Source organism: Cyprinodon tularosa, unplaced genomic scaffold (assembly GCF_016077235.1).
Source record: "Cyprinodon tularosa strain WSP-4 unplaced genomic scaffold, ASM1607723v1 ctg935, whole genome shotgun sequence".
NCBI classification, from domain to species: Eukaryota; Metazoa; Chordata; class Actinopteri; order Cyprinodontiformes; family Cyprinodontidae; genus Cyprinodon; species Cyprinodon tularosa.
In genome coordinates, this window is record NW_024039713.1 from 246,956 (window position 1) to 271,704 (window position 24,749).

At 43.9% G+C, this 24,749-nt stretch overlaps 1 protein-coding gene across 3 annotated transcripts; it reads left to right on the forward strand.

The window, feature by feature from the left end:
• The first annotated feature begins 326 nt into the window (after positions 1-326).
• zgc:114181 (uncharacterized protein LOC619255 homolog) lies at positions 327-22,850 on the forward strand. 3 transcript variants are annotated; one of them, XM_038274865.1, is made up of 13 exons: positions 327-482; positions 4,301-4,435; positions 5,549-5,692; positions 7,808-7,970; positions 11,262-11,350; positions 11,437-11,634; positions 11,710-11,794; positions 14,884-15,044; positions 15,117-15,281; positions 15,351-15,492; positions 19,321-19,468; positions 22,002-22,124; positions 22,736-22,850. In XM_038274865.1, the coding sequence occupies exons 2-12, from the start codon at positions 4,325-4,327 to the stop codon at positions 22,075-22,077; spliced, it is 1,482 nt and encodes a 493-aa protein (XP_038130793.1). In that variant the 5' UTR covers positions 327-482; positions 4,301-4,324; the 3' UTR covers positions 22,078-22,124; positions 22,736-22,850. The 3 variants fall into 3 exon arrangements, with proteins under 3 accessions (XP_038130793.1, XP_038130795.1, XP_038130794.1); XM_038274867.1 differs by lacking the exon at positions 22,736-22,850 and adding an exon at positions 22,689-22,715 and having other exon boundaries at positions 22,002-22,113; XM_038274866.1 differs by lacking the exons at positions 327-482; positions 22,736-22,850 and adding an exon at positions 663-685 and having other exon boundaries at positions 22,002-22,165.
• Positions 22,851-24,749: the final 1,899 nt, after the last annotated feature.

Below are 24,749 nucleotides of genomic sequence, written 5' to 3' on the forward strand. Positions count from 1 at the left end.
CCCCTCCCTTAGAGTGCCCCCTTCTTTAGAGTGCCCCTTCCCTTAGAGCGCCCCCACCTATTTTCATCACTAAGTTACACGCTTGAGCAGAACCTTGATCTCCTTTCATGTCTGGGTCAGAAAACTGAAGCCAAACTTCAGAGAACAGTGACAGGATGAAGGGTTGGGATTGCTGGAATGCTAACGACCGTCTGCTGCACAACTCATGACTTTGGAGAAACACACTGATTAGAACTCTCACATCCTGTGTTTTCCTTGCCCCCCCCAGAGTCCGAGCACATTCTTGGACTGAGATCAATGAATCAGCAGGCGGTCTGTGCCGGTCAACAAGAAGGCCCTCATTGGTCGCCTTTGTTGGCTCAGCGTCAGGAAACATCTGACAGCCTGAGCCAGGGGCCCTGGGAGAGTGCAGTACCAGGGAACGTGTATAAATGTCTCTCCAACAGACCGCCTGATCAAACCTCTGGACCTCTGAGAAGAAGGTAAGGACCAACGTTCACAGAGTGGAGCCTCTGTTAGCTCGCCATTCTAGGAACAGTAGTCTGTCTGTAGTGGAGTTACTGACGCTTCAGAGGATTCAGGGTTCTGAATCTGCAGGTTTTGCTCATCCAGTCTACAGCTGAATGGGTTTCTGCTCCAGCAGCTGGTGATCAGGCTTCTCTTTTACTGCAGTCATCTCAATCTGGTGTGTTAAAGCAGAGAAAGATCTAAACCAAAGTTCTAGTTGGTCTCCACTGTCCTGGTTGTTCTAGTTGGTCTCCACTGTCCTGTGTGTTCTAGTTGGTCTCCACTGTCCTGCGTGTTCTAGTTGGTCTCCACTGTCCTGGTTGTTCTAGTTGGTCTCCACTGTCCTGTGTGTTCTAGTTGTGTCTCCACTGTCCTGCATGTTCCGGTTGGTCTCCACTGTCCTGTGTGTTCTAGTTGGTTTCTACTGTCCTGCATGTTCTAGTTGGTCTCCACTGTCCTGTGTGTTCTAGTTGGTTTCTACTGTCCTGCGTGTTCTAGTTGGTCTCCACTGTCCTGCGTGTTCTAGTTGGTCTCCACTGTCCTGTGTGTTCTAGTTGGTTTCTACTGTCCTGCGTGTTCTAGTTGGTCTCCACTGTCTTGCGTGTTCTAGTTGGTCTCCACTGTCCTGCGTGTTCTAGTTGGTCTCCACTGTCCTGTGTGTTCTAGTTGTGTCTCCACTGTCCTGTGTGTTCTAGTTGTGTCTCCACTGTCCTGCATGTTCCGGTTGGTCTCCACTGTCCTGTGTGTTCTAGTTGGTTTCTACTGTCCTGCATGTTCTAGTTGGTCTCCACTGTCCTGTGTGTTCTAGTTGGTTTCTACTGTCCTGTGTGTTCTAGTTGGTCTCCACTGTCTTGCGTGTTCTGGTTGGTCTCCACTGTCTTGCGTGTTCTGGTTGGTCTCCACTGTCTTGCGTGTTCTAGTTGGTCTCCACAGTCCTGCGTCTTCTAGTTGGTCTCCACAGTCTTGCGTGTTCTAGTTGGTCTCCAGTGTCCTGCGTGTTCTAGTTGGTCTCCACTGTCTTGCGTGTTCTAGTTGGTCTCCACTGTCCTGCGTGTTCTAGTTGGTCTCCACTGTCTTGCGTGTTCTAGTTGGTCTCCACTCTCCTGCGTGTTCTAGTTGTTCTGCACTGTCTTGCGTGTTCTAGTTGGTCTCCACTGTCCTGCGTGTTCTAGTTGGTCTCCACTGTCCTGCGTGTTCTAGTTGGTCTCCACTGTCCTGTGTGTTCTAGTTGGTCTCCACTGTCCTGCGTGTTCTAGTTGGTCTCCACTGTCCTGCGTCTTCTAGTTGGTCTCCACTGTTCTGGGTGTTCGAGTTTGTCTCCACTGTCCTTCATATTCTAGTTGTGTCTCCACTATCCTGCGTGTTCTAGTTGGTCTCTACTGTCCTGCATGTTCTAGTTGTGTCTCCACTGTCCAGCATGTTCTGGTTGGTCTCCACTTTCCTGCGTGTTCTAGTTCGTCTCCACTGTCCTGCGTGTTCTAGTTGGTCTCTACTGTCCTGCATGTTCTAGTTGTGTCTCCACTGTCCAGCATGTTCTAGTTGGTCTCCACTTTCCTGCGTGTTCTAGTTGGTCTCTACTGTCCTGCATGTTCTAGTTGTGTCTCCACTGCCCAGCATGTTCTGGTTGGTCTCCACTTTCCTGCGTGTTCTAGTTGTGTCTCCACTGCCCAGCATGTTCTGGTTGGTCTCTACTGTCCTGCATGTTCTAGTTGTGTCTCCACTGCCCAGCATGTTCTAGTTGTGTCTCCACTGCCCAGCATGTTCTGGTTGGTCTCCACTTTCCTGCGTGTTCTACTTGTGTCTCCACTGTCCTGCATGTTCTAGTTGTGTCTCCACTGTCCAGCATGTTCTGGTTGGTCTCCACTGTCCTGCGTGTTCTAGTTTGTTTTGTACTGTCCTGCGTGTTCTAGTTGGTCTACACTGTCTTGCGTGTTCTAGTTGGTCTCCACTGTCCTGCGTGTTCTAGTTGGTCTCCACTGTCCTGCGTGTTCTAGTTGTGTCTCCACTGTCCAGCATGTTCTTGTTCGTCTCCACTTTCCTGCGTGTTCTATTTGTGTCTCCACTGTCCAGCATGTTCTACTTGTGTCTCCACTGTCCTGCGTGTTCTAGTTGTGTCTCCACTGTCCAGCATGTTCTTGTTGGTCTCTACTTTTCTGCGTGTTCTACTTGTGTCTCCACTGTCCTGCATGTTCTACTTGTGTCTCCACTGTCCTGCATGTTCTACTTGTGTCTCCACTGTCCTGCATGTTCTACTTGTGTCTCCACTGTCCTGCATGTTCTACTTGTGTCTCCACTGTCCTGCGTGTTCTACTTGTGTCTCCACTGTCCTGCATGTTCTACTTGTGTCTCCACTGTCCTTCATATTCTAGTTGTGTCTCCACTATCCTGCGTGTTCTAGTTGGTCTCTACTGTCCTGCATGTTCTAGTTGTGTCTCCACTGTCCAGCATGTTCTGGTTGGTCTCCACTTTCCTGCGTGTTCTAGTTCGTCTCCACTGTCCTGCGTGTTCTAGTTGGTCTCTACTGTCCTGCATGTTCTAGTTGTGTCTCCACTGTCCAGCATGTTCTAGTTGGTCTCCACTTTCCTGCGTGTTCTAGTTGGTCTCTACTGTCCTGCATGTTCTAGTTGTGTCTCCACTGCCCAGCATGTTCTGGTTGGTCTCCACTTTCCTGCGTGATCTACTTGTGTCTCCACTGTCCTGCATGTTCTAGTTGTGTCTCCACTGTCCAGCATGTTCTGGTTGGTCTCCACTGTCCTGCGTGTTCTAGTTGGTTTCTACTGTCCTGCGTGTTCTAGTTGGTCTACACTGTCTTGCGTGTTCTAGTTGGTCTCCACTGTCCTGCGTGTTCTAGTTGGTCTCCACTGTCCTGTGTGTTCTAGTTGTGTCTCCACTGTCCTGTGTGTTCTAGTTGTGTCTCCACTGTCCTGCATGTTCCGGTTGGTCTCCACTGTCCTGTGTGTTCTAGTTGGTTTCTACTGTCCTGCATGTTCTAGTTGGTCTCCACTGTCCTGTGTGTTCTAGTTGGTTTCTACTGTCCTGTGTGTTCTAGTTGGTCTCCACTGTCTTGCGTGTTCTGGTTGGTCTCCACTGTCTTGCGTGTTCTGGTTGGTCTCCACTGTCCTGCGTGTTCTAGTTGGTCTCCACTGTCCTGCGTGTTCTAGTTGTGTCTCCACTGTCCAGCATGTTCTTGTTCGTCTCCACTTTCCTGCGTGTTCTATTTGTGTCTCCACTGTCCAGCATGTTCTACTTGTGTCTCCACTGTCCTGCGTGTTCTAGTTGTGTCTCCACTGTCCAGCATGTTCTTGTTGGTCTCTACTTTCCTGCGTGTTCTACTTGTGTCTCCACTGTCCTGCATGTTCTACTTGTGTCTCCACTGTCCTGCATGTTCTACTTGTGTCTCCACTGTCCTGCGTGTTCTACTTGTGTCTCCACTGTCCTGCATGTTCTACTTGTGTCTCCACTGTACTGCGTGTTCTACTTGTGTCTCCACTGTCCTGCATGTTCTACTTGTGTCTCCACTGTCCTGCGTGTTCTACTTGTGTCTCCACTGTCCTGCATGTTCTCTAGTGTCACTGTCTGCTTTTGCACCCAGCTTCCTCCAAGGGCAGCATGAACATCCATACATGCTGAAAACATGCAAACAAAGTTGAGACACCAGATGAGTTTAATAAGAGTGTGAAAACTTTCTGAAGTCAAAGTATTTTTGATTTTTCAGTAAGAACTTGCAGATCCTGTGAAATAATTTCCTGGTTGTGCATAAGAGATTAATAATTATTCTTTGTTTAATTTTCAGCCTTACTGATCTGTTTCCATAAAGATGAATCTTCAGACGTTGCCCATCATCCTGCTGGTCGTTTGTCACGCCCAGGCTTTCCAGTACACCCAGCTGGCCCAGTACATTGATGACCACCAAGAGGAACATGTTGAGGTGCCAATCATTTACCTCAGAGGTTTTCAAAACAAGACCACCAGGAGGCAATAATAGGAAAACCAGATAGATTTGGTTCATAAAAATAAATGCATGAATTAGTTTTTCCAGACCATGCTGAGACATTAGTCCTTTAATCCTGGAAATGTTCTTCAGGTGATAAAAAGCCGACCTTTTAATTGTCTTTAAATGCTTTTGGAGGTTTATTTATTTATTTATTTGAATAGGGACAATGTACATTAATGAACATCAGTATAAAAACAAATGTAAATATGCCGGATTATAGCTACAAAGCTAGTTTTCATCCGTAGTCCCTAGGCAGGCAAATACATAAGAAACAACATATAATATACAATATAAGCATCACAAGGAAATGTTAAGAGTTTAGTGGTTACATGACTGGTTTGTTTTCATCTGTAGTTTGAGTTGAACTCTAAAGCTGATCAGTGTAGGGCTCTCCCGTATGTGGAGAGGAAGACTGTTCCAGATGTTAGTGGCTCTCACAGAGAGAGCATTCTGACCAAAAGTTGTTCTTCTGTGAGGAACCTCACAGTCTCCTCTGGAGGAGGCCCTGCTTTTCAGGCCATTTGAAGTTTGAACAGAGTAGAGACAGGAGGTGGGGCTAGTCCATGCAGCGCTTTATAAATGAAGCATACATACTTAAAATATATAAAATTTTCAAATTTAAAAGATTGTACTTGTTCAAAATATTACATACATGGACAGAATTAGGTTTTTGGTCAAACACTTTTAGAGATTTTTTTGTACAGTGATTCAATTAATTTTAAATTGAAGTCTGAGGTAGGTTCAAGTCTGAATCCAGCACTATGCCTAGATTTGGGGCCTGATCAGTGGTTACTAGCTGAGTAGAGGTCAGCTGATCAGGTCAGTTTTCATTAAATAACAACTGATGTCCCATATTTAGTAAAATAATACGAGAGATTAAAACTCATTAATGTCAGGTAAAACATTTAACCAGAAATGAAGAACGGTTGGAGATGTTGCTCTGAGTGGTTCTGACTTTCTAAGGCATAAATATTTATTTTCTCACTGATTTCTTAATAACAGGAACTGTGCCCTGGACTCACCACAGTCCTTCCACTTGTGTTGCAGGCTCTCAGGGACTGGGTGGCAATCGAAAGTGACTCGAGCAACATTCTGAAAAGACCAGAGCTGCACCGTATGATGGAGAAGGTGGCTGAGAAGCTGCGACTGATGGGAGGGACCGTGGAACTGGTGGACATCGGAGAGCAAGAGGTTGGTAACCAGAACTCCGGTTGAAGTGACACTTCACCACGCTGGCTGCAGCCCATGGATTGAACCCTTTCCACGTAGAAAAATACATTTCCAGAGTCAGATATGGCTAAGAGCTTAAGCAGTGCTCTCAGTCAGACTGAATCCTTTCTGCAGATGGAAGTTTCCATGGAGCAGTGAACAGATATCCAATCATTATCCAGTATTTTGATGAAACACCTTATAAGAGCAGAAAGCTTTCTGTAACCTTTATCACGATTTGGTGATAGAGAAACAGGCACTAAGTGATTTGTAACAATAACAGGACCAGTAACAGAAGATGCTCAGCCTTAAGAGGCTGTGGATTGACCTCAGTAATGACAGACAACAGTGACTGAGTTGCTATATTAACAGTTTCTTTGAACAAGAACGTCTTCACATACAAAATTCCATTTAAATTCAAACAGTATAAATGTATATGAAAAAATACAAAAAAAAAATAGAAATAAAGCCGGCAAGAGTTGTTAGGAAGAATAAAACAAACAGTTCTTTTGCTCATTGGGGCCATTTTTACCTTGAGTCTGTGATATATTGGTACCAGAACCAGTGTCAGAAATCAGTGTTCATCAGTCCCACCTCACACCCTGTGAGGGAAGGGAGATGAGACTGCATCAAATCAAAGGTCACGGTTCAGTTGGCTCGCCACCCAGCTCACACTGGGAATGTGTGCATGCAGGGGATGAACATCCACTGCAGATTCAACTCAACCCTAACCCTCCAATCTGGGATGGATGTGACTCCAAATCCACTGATTTCACTGGAAAATCTGGGTAACAAAAAACCCTGACCTATGGATTGGCCAGAAGAAAGTCCATTAGTTCCATTTTCCTTCCCCACTCCATAGATCACCAATCAATAGCATTTCGCCTCATATCAATTGGTTTGAAAATCATTTCCTTCACAGCTTAGTCCTACGACAAAAATATCAATTATCAAACCTAAAGCGCTCATAGTAGACAACCATAAGTAATTACATTCTTCTCTCACATTAACACTTAACCTCAAGTAGTCAAGTTATGATCTTTCAAATTGCTAATGAACATAAAGTAAAGAGGAACCTTTGTGCTAAAACAATAAATACAGAGACATTCACAGTGATTTAGAGGACATAAGGCTCATCGTGCTTTACCATCCCCTCCTGCACTGGTTAGGGTTAGGTTAGGATTAGGTGTAGGGTTAGTGGGGAATGCACTAAAAGTTTACCCTTAAATCACCTAAATAAAAGATACGTAACTGGTGCTTTAGCACCTTTTTCCACACATATAAGAAAATATCTTTCAGAAAATTAACATGAACTAAAAATTAGATTCTCTTATAAACTCTAGTGAAAACAAATGCATTTATAACAAAGGAAAGAAAGAGCATGCTGCACATTTAGCACCAATTTCCATGGTAACAGATTAGCCAACGTCTACTTAGCAAGGTTAGCATCTTTGCACAGCACTGAGCTAATGCTACAGCTGTTTCATCAGCTGTTACCTTTTATAGCACAATTAGTATCATACAGGTAACTGATCCAATCTCAGGGTTTCACTCACCGTTGAATTAGTCTCTAAACCATTTCACCTGTTCGCAGCCGTTAGCTGCTGATGACGCTACTCTACAACAATATAAACATCATCAGATGCTTAAAACCCTCAATAAAATGTTAGAGTACGTTTGCTCCTTACCATATTTCTTAATGTTGGTGTTTCTTTTAAACTTTTTAATTAAATAAAATCTGTAATACAATGAATTTAAACAATTATTTATCTGAGCTCCTGTTAGTTTTATCAAAAGATTACTTGATTTTAAAAGAAAACTGAACTTTGAAGGTCAGGTTACGTTTGCATCATCTCTCACTGAAACACAATCATTGTCTGAATGAGGTTTTGCATTTACTGGTGAAAATTGCAACAGATTTGGAGGAATCTGAGGCCCTTTGCTCCTCAGCTGCCAGAAGCAGGTTCCTCTCTAAACACCCAGCTCTTCAGAAGCTGTTCCCAGATGCTTGTCTCCCAGCTGTCCCTGCATCCTCCCCCACTTCCCCCTCTTACCTGCACAGTGTTTCCAAACCTTTCCATGTGGTTGTCCCTGCAGCTTCCAAACGGGCAGATGTTAGCCCTGCCCAACGTAGTGACGGCGCGGTTTGGGAGCGACCCTGGCAAGCACACGGTGTGCGTCTACGGTCATGTGGATGTCCAGCCGGCGAAGCTGGAGGACGGCTGGGCTACGGATCCCTACAACCTCACAGATATCCAAGGTAACACCTTCCAACACACTTTGATGTTTCCATATGATGAAAGAAATATGTTTCCAGAGAAGAAAAATCAGAAAAGTTGAACCTTCTTCTTTTTTTTCTAAAAGCAATTGAAGAAAGTTTTTTCAAGGCTATTTTTTCTAAATCTTTGTTTTACCAATAGTAGCATTGAAGTAAAACCACAGACCTTCTTGAAATTACCTGGTTTCCAACAATCATTTCTTCATTTCTGAACAATGAGGCGCAAACAGTGTATTAGTTGCTGATGGTATACAGTTATTATTTATAAATAATATCGAATGAATTCCAACATTATGGCTGCTTCTCCAACGTTCGCACAATGAATTAGACCCGGTGGAGAAATAACTGGAAAACAATCTAAATATGGATGCTTGGATTGTTCTTATTTGTACTTATGATGTTATTTATTAATATTTTAGTTATAAAAGCTGAATAAAGTCATTATGAAACTTCAACGGTTATTGACTTCACACGTCAGAGAATAATAGAAACCCTTGATTGATAGACTGCTTTGATCCAGTTGAACTCTCTGAATTAGCAAAATTATTGTCTTCATCTAAGCCTTCAACTTGTATGTTAGATCCAGTTCCAACCAGGTTATTTAAGGAGGTATTCCCTTTGATCTCCTCCTCCATTTTAGATGTGATTAATCTATCTCTGTTACAGGGATATGTACCTAAAGCTTTTAAGGTTGCTGTAATTAAACCTCTGCTTAAGAAACCGTCTCTTGACCCAGATGACTTGGTCAATTATAGACCTATATCCAATCTTCCTTTCTTATCCAAAATTCTTGAGAAAGTAGTTGCCAAACAAGTTTGCGATCACTTACACCATAATGAACTTTTTGAAGAGTTTCAGTCTGGCTTTAGAGCTCATCATAGCACTGAAACAGCTCTGGTGAAAGTCACTAATGATATTCTCATGGCCTCAGATAATGGACTTGTATCTGTGCTCGTCCTGTTGGATCTTAGTGCTGCATTTGATACAGTTGACCATAATATTCTTTTAGAAAGACTTTAATATTTTGTTGGAATTAAAGGAACAGCACTAGACTGGTTTAAATCTGATCTATCTGATCGAATTCAGTTTGTTCATGTTAATGATAGATCTTCAACACGCTCAAAGGTTACCTGTGGAGTACCACAGGGATCAGTGCTAGGACCAATTCTCTTTACTTTATACATGCTCCCAATTGGTAGAATTATTAGACAGCATGGGATTAATTTCCACTGTTATGCTGATGATACCCAGCTATATCTGTCTATAAATCCAGATGAAGCTAACCCATTACATAGATTACAGGCATGTCTTGAAGACATAAAAACCTGGATGACTCTTAATTTTCTGCTTCTGAATGCAGATAAAACAGAAGTTATAGTCTTTGGACCAGAGTCTCTGAAAAAGAAGCTGATTAGCCAGTCACTTCATTTGGATGGGATTAAACTGATTTCAGATAATAAAGTAAAAAATCTTGGTGTTATTTTTGATCAGGTCTGTCATTTAAATCCCAGATCAAAGAGGTTTCTAGAATTTCCTTCTTTCATCTGAGGAACATTGCAAAAATTAGAAATATCCTGTCCAGGGGTGATGCTGAGAAACTAGTCCATGCATTTGTTACTTCAAGGCTGGACTATTGTAATTCTTTACTATCAGGAAGTCCACAAACTGTAGTTAAAAGCCTTCAGCTGATCCAAAATGCTGCAGCCAGGGTTCTGATGAAAATGAAAAAGAGAGATCATATCTCTCCTATCCTGGCTTCTCTTCATTGGCTTCCTGTTAAATCAAGAATAGAATTTAAAATCCTCCTTCTCACATATAAAGCCTTAAATGGCCAAGCTCCATCTTATATCAGATATCTGATTGTTCCTTATGTTCCTAACAGAGCACTTCGCTCTCAATCTGCAGGTTTACTAGTGGTTCCTAGAATTTCTAAAAGTAGAATGGGAGGCAGATCTTTTAGTTATCAGGCTCCTCTCCTGTGGAACCAACTACCAGTTTTAGTCCGTGAGGCAGACACCCTGTCTACTTTTAAGGCTAGGCTTAAAACTTTCCTTTTTGATAAAGCTTCTAGTTAGAGTGGCTCAGGTTATCCTGAGCTATCTCTATAGTTATGCTGCTATAGGCTTAGACTTTTGGAGGACATAGGGACCCCCATTTCATCATTCTGCTTCATTCTCTCTCTGTTCTCCTATTCTGCAGAATCTGTTAGTTCAATCTCTAACCTTCTGCTCTCTCTGCTTTTCCTCAGAGTAGCTTTGCCTCGTCTGTTCCTGTTTGGCTGTGACGTCATCCTGGAAAGAAACATCAGCTGTGCTGCTTCCATCAACACCCTTGTTTATAGATGTTGGAGATCGGCCTGTTTTCCAGTGTGGTCCTGTTTCTCTGGCCGTGACTGAGTGGATGTGCTCTCTTCGTCCTCTGGCATGGGAGCTGCCTTGGAGCTCGTCTGCCTGGCTGTGTGTTTCCTGGACGGGGCCGCCTTTTACAGCTGCTTTTTGTATCTCTGCTTCTGTCTCCTTGAACCCCAGTCGGCCTCGGCAGATGGCCGCTCACACTGAGCCTGGTTCTGCTGGAGGTTTCTTCCTGTTAAAAGGGAGTTTTTCCTCTCCACTGTCGCTACAAGCATGCTTAGTGTGGGGGATTGTATTTGAGTCAATGAGTCAATGCAATCAACTGGTTTTCCTTAGATAGAAAACTTTGTATCAATTTGACTGTATGATCTGGTTGAACTGTAAAGTGCCTTGAGATGACATGTGTTGTGAATTTGGCGCTATATAAATAAACTGAATTGAATTGAATTGATTTAGATTGAATCTACTTTACCGCTGCTGAAAGGAAAAGAAGAATCTAGTCTTCTTTTATGCCCTAAAAGGAAAGTTAAAAAAAAGATTATCTTTCTTGTTTAAGAATGTTCTGATTAATGTAGTTTCATTTATAAAAGATTAAAATTTGACCTAAAACATTGTAGTAAAAACTCTTTTCCATCCGTCCAGATTTGTTCTTATCCAGATTTTTTTTCTCGTTTGCCATTCCAGGTTTCCATACAATCATCAAAGAAAGCGCCCAAATTTATGGATGCTTGAAATTATAAACTTTTATCCAAAACAGATATTTTGATGTGTCTTGTGTCAGAATTGACTGATTGAACATAAAAAATGAAACATATCTCCATAATGATGAATTTATTGGGATAATGTGGAGTTTATCTTTCAATTTTCTCTGGAAGGATTTGATTCCAAATGGTTTTATGAAAACGTATTTTTCTCCCTGTAGGGAATCTATATGGAAGAGGAACGTCAGACAACAAGGCTCCAGTTTTAGCCTGGATTCACGCTGTGAAGGCGTACCAAGCCCTCAGCATGGTGAGAAAAATCACCGGATGTTTTAGGTCATTTTCATCACAGAGTTTTTTACTCTCACTGTTGAACTCTACTAACGTCTGGAGCAGGATTTGCCAGTAAACGTGAAGTTCCTGATTGAGGGCATGGAGGAGACCGGCTCTAACGGCCTGGATGCCATGATCCTGGCCCAGAACCACACCTTCTTCTCTGATGTGGACTACATCATCATCTCTGACTGTGGCTGGCTGAGCAGACGACCCGCCCTCACCTACGGCACCAGAGGGAACTGCTACTTCTATGCTGAGGTCTGTTCACAGAGCCGTTTGAATTATCCTGCATCTCTCTTTCTGAGACTTTCTGCTTCTTGTGTTGTTCTGCAGGTTGAAGGTTCGAGGCAGGACTTACACTCTGGTGTTTATGGAGGAACGGTGATCGAACCCATGACTGACCTTATTGGCATTCTCGGTGGGTCTAAGAGGTCAACCAAAGTTAGCTTAGGTGATGGTGATCATGTCCCATCCAAACAGTTGGACCTTTAAAAACACATTAGTCTCAGACAGACTTTATTGTCATTTTTTACACTGAGCTTTAAAACTGTGAAATGAACATTCCCATTTATAAAGTGCCGCAGTGATCAGAATGTAAACAGAGAAAGAGGAAAGAAAAAAGAAGAGAAAATTAATATGGTTCAAAATGAATAGAGCATTCAGCTGAGTTCTGTGCTGTGAAGCCTCTTCCCAGAGGGCAGCAGGGAGAACAGTCCATGGTGGGGGGGTGAGGGGTCATTGATGATGTCACGGGCTCGGGACACGCAGCGCTGGGATGAAATGTCTTTAATGGAGGGAAGAGGAGCCCCCATGATCCTCTCTGCTGTTCTCACCTTCTTCCAGTCTGAGGCGCTGCAGCCTCCACACCACACAGTGAGACAGCTGCTCAGAACGCTCTCTATGGTGCTTCTGGAGAAGGTGGGGAGGATGGGGGGGGGGGTGAAATAAGAAATCAGCTAAGACAGAGAATGTAAAGTAAATAATCTGATGTGGTTACCGGCTGGAAAGATGTTTTTGACTTTTTCTTCACTTGTTTTTTTATAACTTTTCAGCTCAGTCGCTCTTCAGCTTTATTATCCCATTAAACTCACATCCAGCTTTATTCTGATCACACGTTTAGATGAACCTTAGTTCAAGATGCTGCAGAGGGAGGACAGGTTAGCAACAATCTACAGCTACAAAGGACCGGGAGGCGATGATACCCTGAAGACAGAACTGAAAGAGGAAAACCACAGCAGTAGGTCGACCATTCAGGCCTAACCCATAAATAGCATCACTATCTCACTGCACGGACAAGCAGACGCTCTGCTGAACCAGAGGTTCCAGAATAAACTATTAGACATGGAGTTCTGCTCCTGCTCTGGGCATATTGCAGAGAGATAATCTGGGAGAGATTACCGACTGACCGCGCCTGGACTTCTGCTCAATCCTCTGCTGCTTCATCTCCTCCTCCAGTAGCTCTGTTTATGGAGTGAAGCGTTTCCATGGCAACTTATTGTCGAGTCTTAGGATGGTGGTTTGTATTTTTGATTCCCTTTCAGTTTTGGGCCCTAACCCTAGATGCCCGCCTATAATATAAGGGCCTCACAGCCAAGTTAATGGGAGGCTGAACTATTGGCCTGTCAGACGATGATTGGCTCAAAATGTGTAGCTTCCATTAAACAACAACTGCTTCCAGGAGACGGAGGGACTTTAGATGGAAATGAGAGGAGATTCTTTATTACTCCTCATCAGTGCGGGGGGGATAGCAGAGTCAGACTCGATGTACAGAAGCTAATCGCTCCCATGTTTTCTGGGATGTGATCAAATAAAATCCATCTGGGAGACGGTGTCTGAAACCATAGAGAGAATTCTGACTCAAACTAGACCAAAGGTCAGACATGGGCAATGTGGAGTCAACAAGTCATCTCCATGTCATGTATTTAATCTACCCAGCCAATTAACCAGGTGAGTCCAATCTGCACAGGTTAATTCACAGTGAAGATTGGACTCACCTGCTTCAGTGGCTGGGTAGAACAAATACATGACATGGAGATGACTTGTTGACTCAAAATTGCCCATGTCTGCCAAAGGATCCTGGATGGTTTTCTTCCTGCATATATGATGCAGAAGAAATGATAAATATCGGTTTGAAATATTCACCATTGCAGCCAAAAAGGCAGAATGACAAAGACGTGGCTTCGCCTGGAAGCTCCGCCCATAAACCAGCTGCTGGGGATGACTCAGCAAATTAATAATAAACTAAAACTTTCCTGTTGTTTTCGACTCAAATCAAGAGACTGCAGGAAACACTGCTATTAGATGCTGTGACTAAACCCTCTCTGTTCCCATGAATCCATCTGTGAAAGCTCCGCCCCTTTTTCTTTTCATGTCTTCCCTTTTCTGCTGTTTTGTAAATTTTTATTCTTCTTCATCAAATAAAAGAATAACAATAAAAAATAATGATAATAACTCAGCAGAAAATGTTTCCCTCATATTGTGTCTTACTCCTACATCTGAAACTCATTATCTTGATTTGAATGAATAGATCCTTTGCATGAGGCACACCTCTGATGAAAATATCATAAAATTACTTTTCTAGCTTTTCAAGTAATCCTTTAACAAACCAACTTTCTTCCTCAATCAGCAGATCGAGACTTTGCGCGAAGCATGTCTCTTTTTTTATGTGTGATACACAGGTGCTAATGCTGAAGTTATTATTATTCACTAACGCCACCCGCTGGTTTAGAGGGAACTGCTCTAAACTGAGTGTCTCCGTTTCAATGCTAAAAAATCCTTCAAAAAAATTCCTCTGTCCAGGTTATGATCCGGATCATCACCAAAGTTTAATGGATTGTTCTTTGGCATGAGGCGCACCTCTGTTCTGATTTTTATTAAAATCCATTCATGCATTTTCAAGAGATTTTGCCAACTAATCAACAAGCAAACAAACCAAATAATAAAAATCAGTTAAAGTCACTGAAATCTATCGGACCTCAGACCCATCATTAGGACCTTTTATACTAGAGAATGCAAGGAGAACCATCTTCCACAGGATGGAGAAAACAACAAACAGTTGTTGGTCCCCACAAGTACCTATGAGTCCCCAAAATGTAGCATATTCCTAGGAAATTGTCCCCACCAGGTATTAAAGACATGGCCACACACACAGACACCTGTTGTGTCACATGATGCTTGTGGGGACTTTCTATTATTTTAATTTCTCATTCATTTCTATGTTCTCACCCAGACCTGAACCTAAACGCAGTTATCACCTAACCCTCACTCTAATGGAAGAACTTCTTCTCATGGAGACCAGTCATTGGTCCCAAAATACCTATAAGTCCCCAAAACATAGCCTAGTTATGGGAAAGCCTGACCTGCAAATCCTGAGAAAAACCTTCAGTCAGCTGATTAGGGAGCGGCTTCTGCAGTCATTGATCGCAGGTCTTTCTTTAGTTCATGTTTGTCGTAAAGAGCAGAAGAAATGAGTAAACAACAGCAAACTGTTTGGTATGAACCCTTCAGACACACTGATCAGCCCCAGTGGGAAGATTCTGATCCCGGGGATCCGGGAAGCAGTGGCTCCGCTGTCGGATGAAGAGTGGAAGATGTATCAGGATATCGAGTTTGACGTGGATCACTACAAGAACAAGATCGGCGTCGGCCAGCTCATGTACAACAACAAGGTAGGAAAAGAGTAACTCTGTACGTTTTCAGCCGACCCAATGACTGGCTGTGTCTGCGCTGCTACTCCACAGGTGGACCTGCTGGCCCATAGGTGGCGCTACCCCACTGTTTCCATCCACGGTATTGAGGGAGCCTTTTCTGACCCTGGAACTAAGACCGTCATCCCTGCTAAAGTCACGGCTAAGTTCTCCATAAGACAAGTCCCAGACATGGACCCGGCCACAGTCAAGAAGCAGGTAACATAGAAGCTGCAGTCCTGGTTTTTCTACAGTCTTTCTTATTGCTGTATTGTTTTGGGGCTTTAGGTAACAGACTACCTTCAGTCTGTGTTTGCCAAGAGGAGGAGTCCTAACAAGCTGACGGTTACCATGGTGATTGGGGCCAAGCCCTGGCTGGCTGACACTCAGCATCCACTCTATGAGGCTGGAAAGGCAGCTATCAAGAGGGGTAGGAGAGCAACGTCAGCCCACAGCACTACACTTACACCCTTTACCTTTGAGACATTTCTAATGGAACAAAACTAAAGATGGTAGATCTGTGGGAGACTAGGCACCGTGTATGAAAATGAATTTTTCATGTCTTCATATTCAAAAACAGGGAAATAATGTCTAAACTGCCAGCAGTAGGAACAGCCGGAGTCATGTGACCCATTGCAAGGTTTTAAAGGAGAGTTCCTGCGTTGCATTTGGTGTACCACCATTTTTTTTCTGGGTCATACAAGTTTCACACGACCAGCATGATTCATGCAGGCATACAAGATCCATACAAGCACAGCACGATTCACACAAGCATACTGTCATGTTCGGCTGAACGTATTTAGCCCACATGCAAAACACACACGGCAACAGGGATCAGTTAACTGTTTATTGAGAGAGATAATGGAAGCAACGGAGTCGACGGGGAAGCAACAGCACCGGGACCCGTTCAACTTCACCGGACGCAGGAACCTAACCGGGGGAGGACGGAGCGGACTCAGGCTCTGATCGATGGAGCTGGAGGCGGGTGTCTCAGTGACAGGTGGGGCTCGGGCTTGAGGGTGACAGAGCTGCGCTTACTTTACAATGATCCAGGGAAGCAGGAGAAACCAGAGTGGCTCGAAGCACCTTGCTTGGAGCCGGGAGAAAGGGAGGACCCTGTGGGAACTCAGAACCTGGAGTCAGCACGAGTGGGACCCTCTGGAAGGCGATCGTGAGGTAACCACTACAGTTAACACTCTGGCGTCCTCCTGCTGTCTGGATGCTGCTCTTATAGTGCGATCAGACACAGCTCAACCAGCAGCAGGTGCGTGCGCCCTGCCCACCTGTCAACTGCAAACAACTGCGGAGAAAGCTGAAAGAAGCAAAACCGGCAGAAACTGCACGGCCCTGTCGGCTGAGTCCTGACACATACAAGATCCACACACACACACACACAGCATGATCCACACAACCATACAAGATCCATACACACACACAGCATGATCCACACAACCATACAAGACACACACACACAGCATGATCCACACAACCATACAAGATCCACACACACACACATCATGATCCACACAACCATACAAGATCCACACACACACACAGCATGATCCACACAACCATACAAGACACACACACACACACACACACAGCATGATCCACACAACCATACAAGATCCACACACACACAGCATGATCCACAAAACCATACAAGATCCATACACACACACAGCATGATCCACACAACCATACAAGACACACACACACACAGCATGATCCACACAACCATACAAGATCCACACACACACACAGCATGATCCACACAACCATACAAGATCCACACACACAGCATGATCCACACAACCATACAAGACACACACACACACAGCATGATCCACACAACCATACAAGATCCACACACACACACAGCATGATCCACACAACCATACAAGATCCACACACACACACAGCATGATCCACACAACCATACAAGATCCACACACACAGCATGATCCACACAACCATACAAGACACACACACACACAGCATGATCCACACAACCATACAAGATCCACACACACACACACAGCATGATCCACACAACCATACAAGATCCACACACACACAGCATGATCCACACAACCATACAAGATCCACACACACACAGCATGATCCACACAACCATACAAGATCCACACACACACACAGCATGATCTACACAACCATACAAGACACACACACACACACAGCATGATCCACACAACCATACAAGATCCACACACACACAGCATGATCCACAAAACCATACAAGATCCATACACACACAGCATGATCCACACAACCATACAAGACACACACACACACAGCATGATCCACACAACCATACAAGATCCACACACACACAAAGCATGATCCACACAACCATACAAGATCCACACACACACAGCATGATCCACACAACCATACAAGATCCACACACACACACAGCATGATCCACACAACCATACAAGATCCACACACACACAGCATGATCCACACAACCATACAAGATCCACACACAGCATGATCCACACAACCATACAAGATCCACACACACACACAGCATGATCCACACAACCATACAAGATCCACACACACACACAGCATGATCCACACAACCATACAAGATCCACACACACACAGCATGATCCACACAACCATACAAGACACACACACACACACAGCATGATCCACAAAACCATACAAGATCCACACACACACACACAGCATGATCCACACAACCATACAAGATCCACACACACACACAGCATGATCCACACAACCATACAAGATCCACACACACACAGCATGATCCACACAACCATACAAGATCCACACACAGCATGATCCACACAACCATACAAGATCCACACACACACACAGCATGATCCACACAACCATACAAGATCCACACACACACACACACACACACACAGCATGATCCACACAACCATACAAGATCCACACACACACACAGCATGATCCACACAACCATACAAGACACACACACACACACAGCATGATCCACACAACCATACAAGATCCACACACACACAGCATGATCCACACAACCATACAAGATCCACACACACACAGCATGATCCACACAACCATACAAGATCCACACACACACACAGCATGATCCACACAACCATACAAGACACACACACACACAGCATGATCCACACAACCATACAAGATCCACACACACACACACAGCATGATCCACACAACCATACAAGATCCACACACACACACAGCATGATCCACACAACCATACAAGACACACACACACACACACACACACACACACACACACACACACACACACACACACACACACACACACACACACACACACACAACAAATGATTCATCAAAGTATTTCTGGTCCATAAACAATCAATTAAATTCCAAAGTAGCAGTGCTCTTTAAACTTCACTGAATTGTGTGTGGATTTTTGAGACTCTCCTTATGTGCCTCGATACACAAATGCATATTTTTTTATACAGGGGATGATTTGCCAAGAATCACAGAGCTCCCTTGTTTAAATCAATCACAAGAAAGTACTCCACCCGGGATGACTCTATGCTCCGCTCCAGTCAGGTGTTCTGTCAGCCCAGCATACGGCGTCAGGCCAGTTTACCCTCAGTAATACGCGTTACATAGTTACCTCTGTCTCCGCTCTCCTTACAGCCAATCAAGCTGTTTTACTCAGGGTTTTGTTGTAGTTTGTGCATAAAAACAAGAAAAAACCATTCACTAGGTTTGTTACACACATTAGGGTTAAAAACAAACATTGAATGTCTGTTTGACGAGGATCTTATTAAAGGATGGTCGTCATTTTTTCACAGATAATTAAATATTATAGGGAGAGGATTCTACAGCTCAGTGACAGGATAGGAGATTTATTTTTAGTTTGTTTAATATGAGGGAGATGGGGATCATTTTATTTAAATATTTATTTTTACAGCACACAAAGAACTTCTGAAATTATTTTCACATTACATATAAATAGATTCATTACTTCTGCGGGGGGAAAGGAGCGACTCTAGAGTTAGGATTCACTCGATGATAAGAAGCTAATGAGCCTACTGCCACAATCTGAAGGAAATTCTATGTGACTGATAATAACGATCCACTTTCCTCCCTCTTCCTCACTGTTTTCCCTGACAGCAGCTTGTTTCCTGACTTATTGCCATTCGTCTAATAAATAGTTCTTGAGTTTTAGACAAACACTTATGACATATTTTCTCTCTTTGTTAAGTTTTCAACATGGAGCCTGATCTGATCCGTGAGGGCGGGACCATCCCTATTGCCAAGACCTTCCAGGATGTGACGGGGAAAAGCATCATCATGATGCCCATCGGAGGCTTTGATGATGGGATGCACTCCCAGAACGAGAAGATCAGCAGGTTTCTCCTCATCTCTAAGCACTAGCTTCAGACAGGAGGAGATGCTTTGGTTCCTGCAGGAAATGGCCGTTATATTTTTATCTCAAAGGGAAACTTTGCATTAACTCATGTTTCAAAGGATGATAGCTGTTGGCAGGTAGGATGTTCCTGTAGTGGTCTGTGACCGTGGAGGAGCCTCGGACTGAAGACCCTCTAACAGTCTGATGAAGAGGATGCTCATTGCTGTCCATCACCTTCTTCATCTCCAGAGGTTCTAGAAGAGTCTAGAACAGAGCCGGTCTTCTTTATCAGCTGGTTTAGCTTCTTTCAGTCATTAGCTCTGATGACGTTGATGATGATGATGGAGAAAGAGATCAGACTGAGATGAGATCTGATGTCTGTGAGGTCTTCTTGGGTCCACAGCCTTCTCCAGGCCAATCCTTCTCCATGACGGATGTGGATCGGCTCTGACTGTTCCCTGGAACCATCTGTAGCTTCCTCCACTGTCATAACCAGCTCCACCAGGTGAAGCTGACCCAGAGCATAATGCTGCCATCATCAGGTCCGATGCTGGCTGCTCCTGCCCTGTTCATTCTTCTGGACTCACTGAGAACTGATCTGATGGTGTCAGATGAATGAATGATCCCTCAGTACCCCCACCTGAAGACCGGACTGGTTCTGGACTTAGCCATAGAATGAGGAACATGCTGTCCATCCTTTAGGACCTGTCGGCTTCCTTTAGGACCTGTCGGCTTCCTTTAGGACCTGTCGGCTTCCTTTAGGACCTCTCTGCTCTTTTAGGACCTCTCTGCTTCATTTAGGACCTCTCTGCTCTTTTAGGACCTCTCTGCTTCATTTAGGACCTCTCTGCTTCTTTTAGGACCTGTCTGCTTCCTTTAGGACCTGTCTGCTTACTTTAGGACCTCTCTGCTTCTTTTAGGACCTGTCTGCTTACTTTAGGACCTCTCTGCTTCTTTTAGGACCTCTCTGCTTCCTTTAGGACCTCTCTGCTCTTTTAGGACCTCTCTGCTTCATTTAGGACCTCTCTGCTTCTTTTAGGACCTGTCTGCTTCCTTTAGGACCTGTCTGCTTACTTTAGGACCTGTCTGCTTCCTTTAGGACCTGTCTGCTTACTTTAGGACCTCTCTGCTTCTTTTAGGACCTGTCTGCTTCCTTTAGGACCTGTCTGCTTACTTTAGGACCTCTCTGCTTCTTTTAGGACCTCTCTGCTTCATTTAGGACCTCTCTGCTCTTTTAGGACCTGTCTGCTTCATTTAGGACCTCTCTGCTTCTTTTAGGACCTGTCTGCTTCCTTTAGGACCTGTCTGCTTACTTTAGGACCTGTCTGCTTCCTTTAGGACCTGTCTGCTTACTTTAGGACCTCTCTGCTCTTTTAGGACCTCTCTGCTTCATTTAGGACCTCTCTGCTTCTTTTAGGACCTGTCTGCTTCCTTTAGGACCTGTCTGCTTACTTTAGGACCTCTCTGCTTCTTTTAGGACCTCTCTGCTTCCTTTAGGACCTCTCTGCTCTTTTAGGACCTGTCTGCTTCCTTTAGGACCTGTCTGCTTCCTTTAGGACCTCTCTGCTTCTTTTAGGACCTCTCTGCTTCATTTAGGACCTCTCTGCTTCTTTTAGGACCTGTCTGCTTCCTTTAGGACCTGTCTGCTTACTTTAGGACCTCTCTGCTTCTTTTAGGACCTCTCTGCTTCATTTAGGACCTCTCTGCTTCTTTTAGGACCTGTCTGCTTCCTTTAGGACCTGTCTGCTTACTTTAGGACCTCTCTGCTTCTTTTAGGACCTCTCTGCTTCCTTTAGGACCTCTCTGCTCTTTTAGGACCTGTCTGCTTCCTTTAGGACCTGTCTGCTTCCTTTAGGAACTCTCTGCGTCCTTTAGGACCTCTCTGCTTTCTGTGGGTTCTGCTAAGATGTTAAACCTGATGATTTCTCCACAGTGTGGTTAGAAGGTGAGCAGATGTTGCTGCCTGTACAGGACGCTCTTCACCGAACCGTTGCCTCTTGATCTAACAAGGATGACATATTGTAAATGAAATGATGGCATGTTCTGGTGAAGGCCACCAGCAGCTGCTCCGTTTATTTAACTCTGCACTCCTAACCACAGAGCTGAAACAGTGAGCAGCTGCTGTTCTTCACTAGATGTTTCCTACAGCGAGCAAACATCTTTGAAGCTCTCTGATATCAGCCACTCCTTTGCCCATTGGTCACACCAATGCTGCCCAAAGGACCGACTGGACCTGGATCAAAGGGTCCGGGTGGAAGTTTCAGTCCCTCAGGGAGCTTCAGTACAACATGGAACATCTGCTAGGAATGTAATGATATCAGACATTCCCAGCAATCTTCTTTTTTCACTCAGAATGAGGAAGACTCTACTCTTTCTCTCTGACTGGAAAGGCTGGTTTAGTTTAGGCAGGAGAAGTGCTGGTCATGTGATTGGTTGAAGTATTGATGTCAGCAGGCTTTAGAGTCGCTGAGCAAGGCAGGTTAGAACTGTTTCTATGGTTCAGTTCTGGGATTAAATCCGTTTCTTCTTCTCAGGTACAACTATATTGAAGGAACCAAGTTATTCATCGCCTACCTGAATGAAGTCGCCCAAATTAAGACCAGCGTGTGACCATGACAAGAAAAGATCCCTCCATCCACCCATCCGTCCGCCTACCCATCTATCTATCTATCCATCCATCCATCCATCCATCCATCCATCCATCCATCCATCATCCATCCATCCATCCATCCATCATCCATCCATCCATCATCCATCCATCCATCCATCCATCCATCCATCATCCATCCATCCATCCATCATCCATCCATCCATCCATCCATCCATCCATCCATCATCCATCCATCCATCCATCATCCATCCATCCATCCATCCATCATCCATCCATCCATCCATCCATCCATCCATCATCCATCCATCCATCCATCATCCATCCATCCATCCATCCATCATCTATCCATCCATCCATCCATCCATCCATCCATCATCCATCCATCCATCATCCATCCATCCATCCATCCATCCATCCATCCATCCATCATCCATCCATCCATCCATCATCCATCCATCCATCCATCATCCATCCATCCATCATCCATCCATCCATCCATCATCCATCCATCCATCCATCCATCCATCCATCCATCATCCATCCATCCATCCATCATCCATCCATCATCTATCCATCCATCCATCCATCCATCCATCCATCCATCCATCCATCCATCCATCCGCCTACCCATCTACCCATCTATCTATCTATCTATCTATCTATCTATCTATCTATCTATCTATCTATCTATCTATCTATCTATCTATCTATCTATCTATCTATCTATAAATAAAGCGTTGTAGAACCAGAAGTCTGGATTTATTCATAATCAGAACTTGTATCATGGAGTTTTTTGTGGTTTTCTTTTGTCTTCTAACTAAAACTGACTGAACAGAATGAAGCAGAATGATGAAAAAGGGGTCCCTATGTCCTCCTGCAGGCATCTGTTTTTATACTGGTTTTAGAGCAATAAATGAAGAACTTTCTGTGAAAATGATCCACAGCAAACAGACAGAAGTATTCACACCCTTCGCTGTGACCCATGCAATCCCTCCTCCATGGATCATGGTTGAGATGTTTCTGCTGCTTGGTAATGGCCAACCTCAGCTTTCTGAACATCATCTAAGATGGATCAAAATGTCCATGGATGCACACTGGGTGGTGCTACAGCACCTGACCTTTTCCTCTGGAGCGAATCTTTTTTTCTCGATGTAAAGTCTGGATTCCTTCATTAACAGTAGAAAAAAAAGCTTTCTTGTTTGAATCATGTCTTTTTTAGAACAAATATAGTAAAATAGTTCCTCTGTCTGTTAAATATGTGACTTAAATGCGAACATCAGGCCAGATGAGCTGGTTTACATTTATGTTAAACCGTAGTTCAGTAACAGAGGGGCATGTATCTACGTTTTCTATTTTTGTGTGTATGAATGATGTGATGCTCAGACTATTTTGATATTTTATTATAATCAGTTTGTTTCTATAGCTCTGACTCACAATGCAGATCATCACAAGGCGCTTTAGAGACAAATCTAATTATTCAGTCAGGTTGGTTTAAAGTTTAAGATAACTAGTTGATTGTATCCAGTCATTGCCTTACAGGACATGCTACTCCTGGATGAGTGACAACAGATAGTTGCTTGTATTTCGTTGTTGAATCAACAACAGTCCCTTAAACTGAGCATGCATGCAGCAGCAGTGGAGAGGAAAACTCCCTTTGAACAGGAAGAAACCTCCAGCAGAACCAGGCTCAGTGTGAGCGGCCATCTGCTGAGGCCCACAAAGGTGTTGATGGCAGCAGCACAGCTGATATTTCTCTCCAGGATGGAGTCACAGCCAAACAGGAACAGACCAGATGAAGCTACTATGAGAAAAAACAGAGATAGCAGAACGTTAGAGATTGAACTAACAGATTCTGCAGAGTGGGAGAATAGAGATAGAATGAAGCAGAATGATGAAAAAGGGGTCCCTATGTCCTCCAGCAGTCTAAGCCTATAGCAGCAGAACTATAGAGATAGCTCAGGATAACCTGAGCCACTCTAACTAGAAGCTTTATCAAAAAGGAAAGTTTTAAGCCTAGCTTTAAAAGTAGACAGGGTGTCTGCCTCACGGACTAAAACTGGTAGTTGGTTCCACAGGAGAGGAGCCTGAGAACTAAAAGATCTGCCTCCCATGCTACTTTTAGAAATTCTAGGAACCACTAGTAAACCTGCAGATTGAGAGCGAAGTGCTCTGTTAGGAACATAAGGAACAATCAGATCTCTGATATCAGATGGAGCTTGGCCATTTAAGGCTTTATATGTGAGAAGGAGGATTTTAAATTCTATTCTGGATTTAACAGGAAGCCAATGAAGAGAAGCCAGGATAGGAGAGATATGATCTCTCTTTTTCATTTTCATCAGAACTCTGGCTGCAGCATTTTGGATCAGCTGAAGGCTTTTAACTACAGTTTGTGGACTTCCTGATAGTAAAGAATTACAATAGTCCAGCCTTGAAGTAACAAATGCATGGACTAGTTTCTCAGCATCACCCCTGGACAGGAGATTTCTCATTTTTGCAATGTTCCTCAGATGAAAGAAGGAAATTCTAGAAACCTCTTTGATATGGGATTTAAATGACAGGTCCTGATCAAAAATAACACCAAGATTTTTTACTTTATTATCTGAAATCAGTTTAATCCCATCCAAATGAAGTGACTGGCTAATCAGTTTCTTTTTCAGAGACTCTGGTCCAA

Excerpts from the sequence above, each read along its gene's own strand:
- zgc:114181 (XM_038274865.1), top strand. The coding sequence starts at position 4,325 with ATGAATCTTCAGACGTTGCCCATCATCCTGCTGGTCGTTTGTCACGCC. Across the intron at positions 15,493-19,320 it reads AAAGGCAGCTATCAAGAGGG|TTTTCAACATGGAGCCTGAT; the intron begins GTAGGAGAGCAA and ends CTCTTTGTTAAG. Across the intron at positions 19,469-22,001 it reads CAGAACGAGAAGATCAGCAG|GTACAACTATATTGAAGGAA; the intron begins GTTTCTCCTCAT and ends TCTTCTTCTCAG.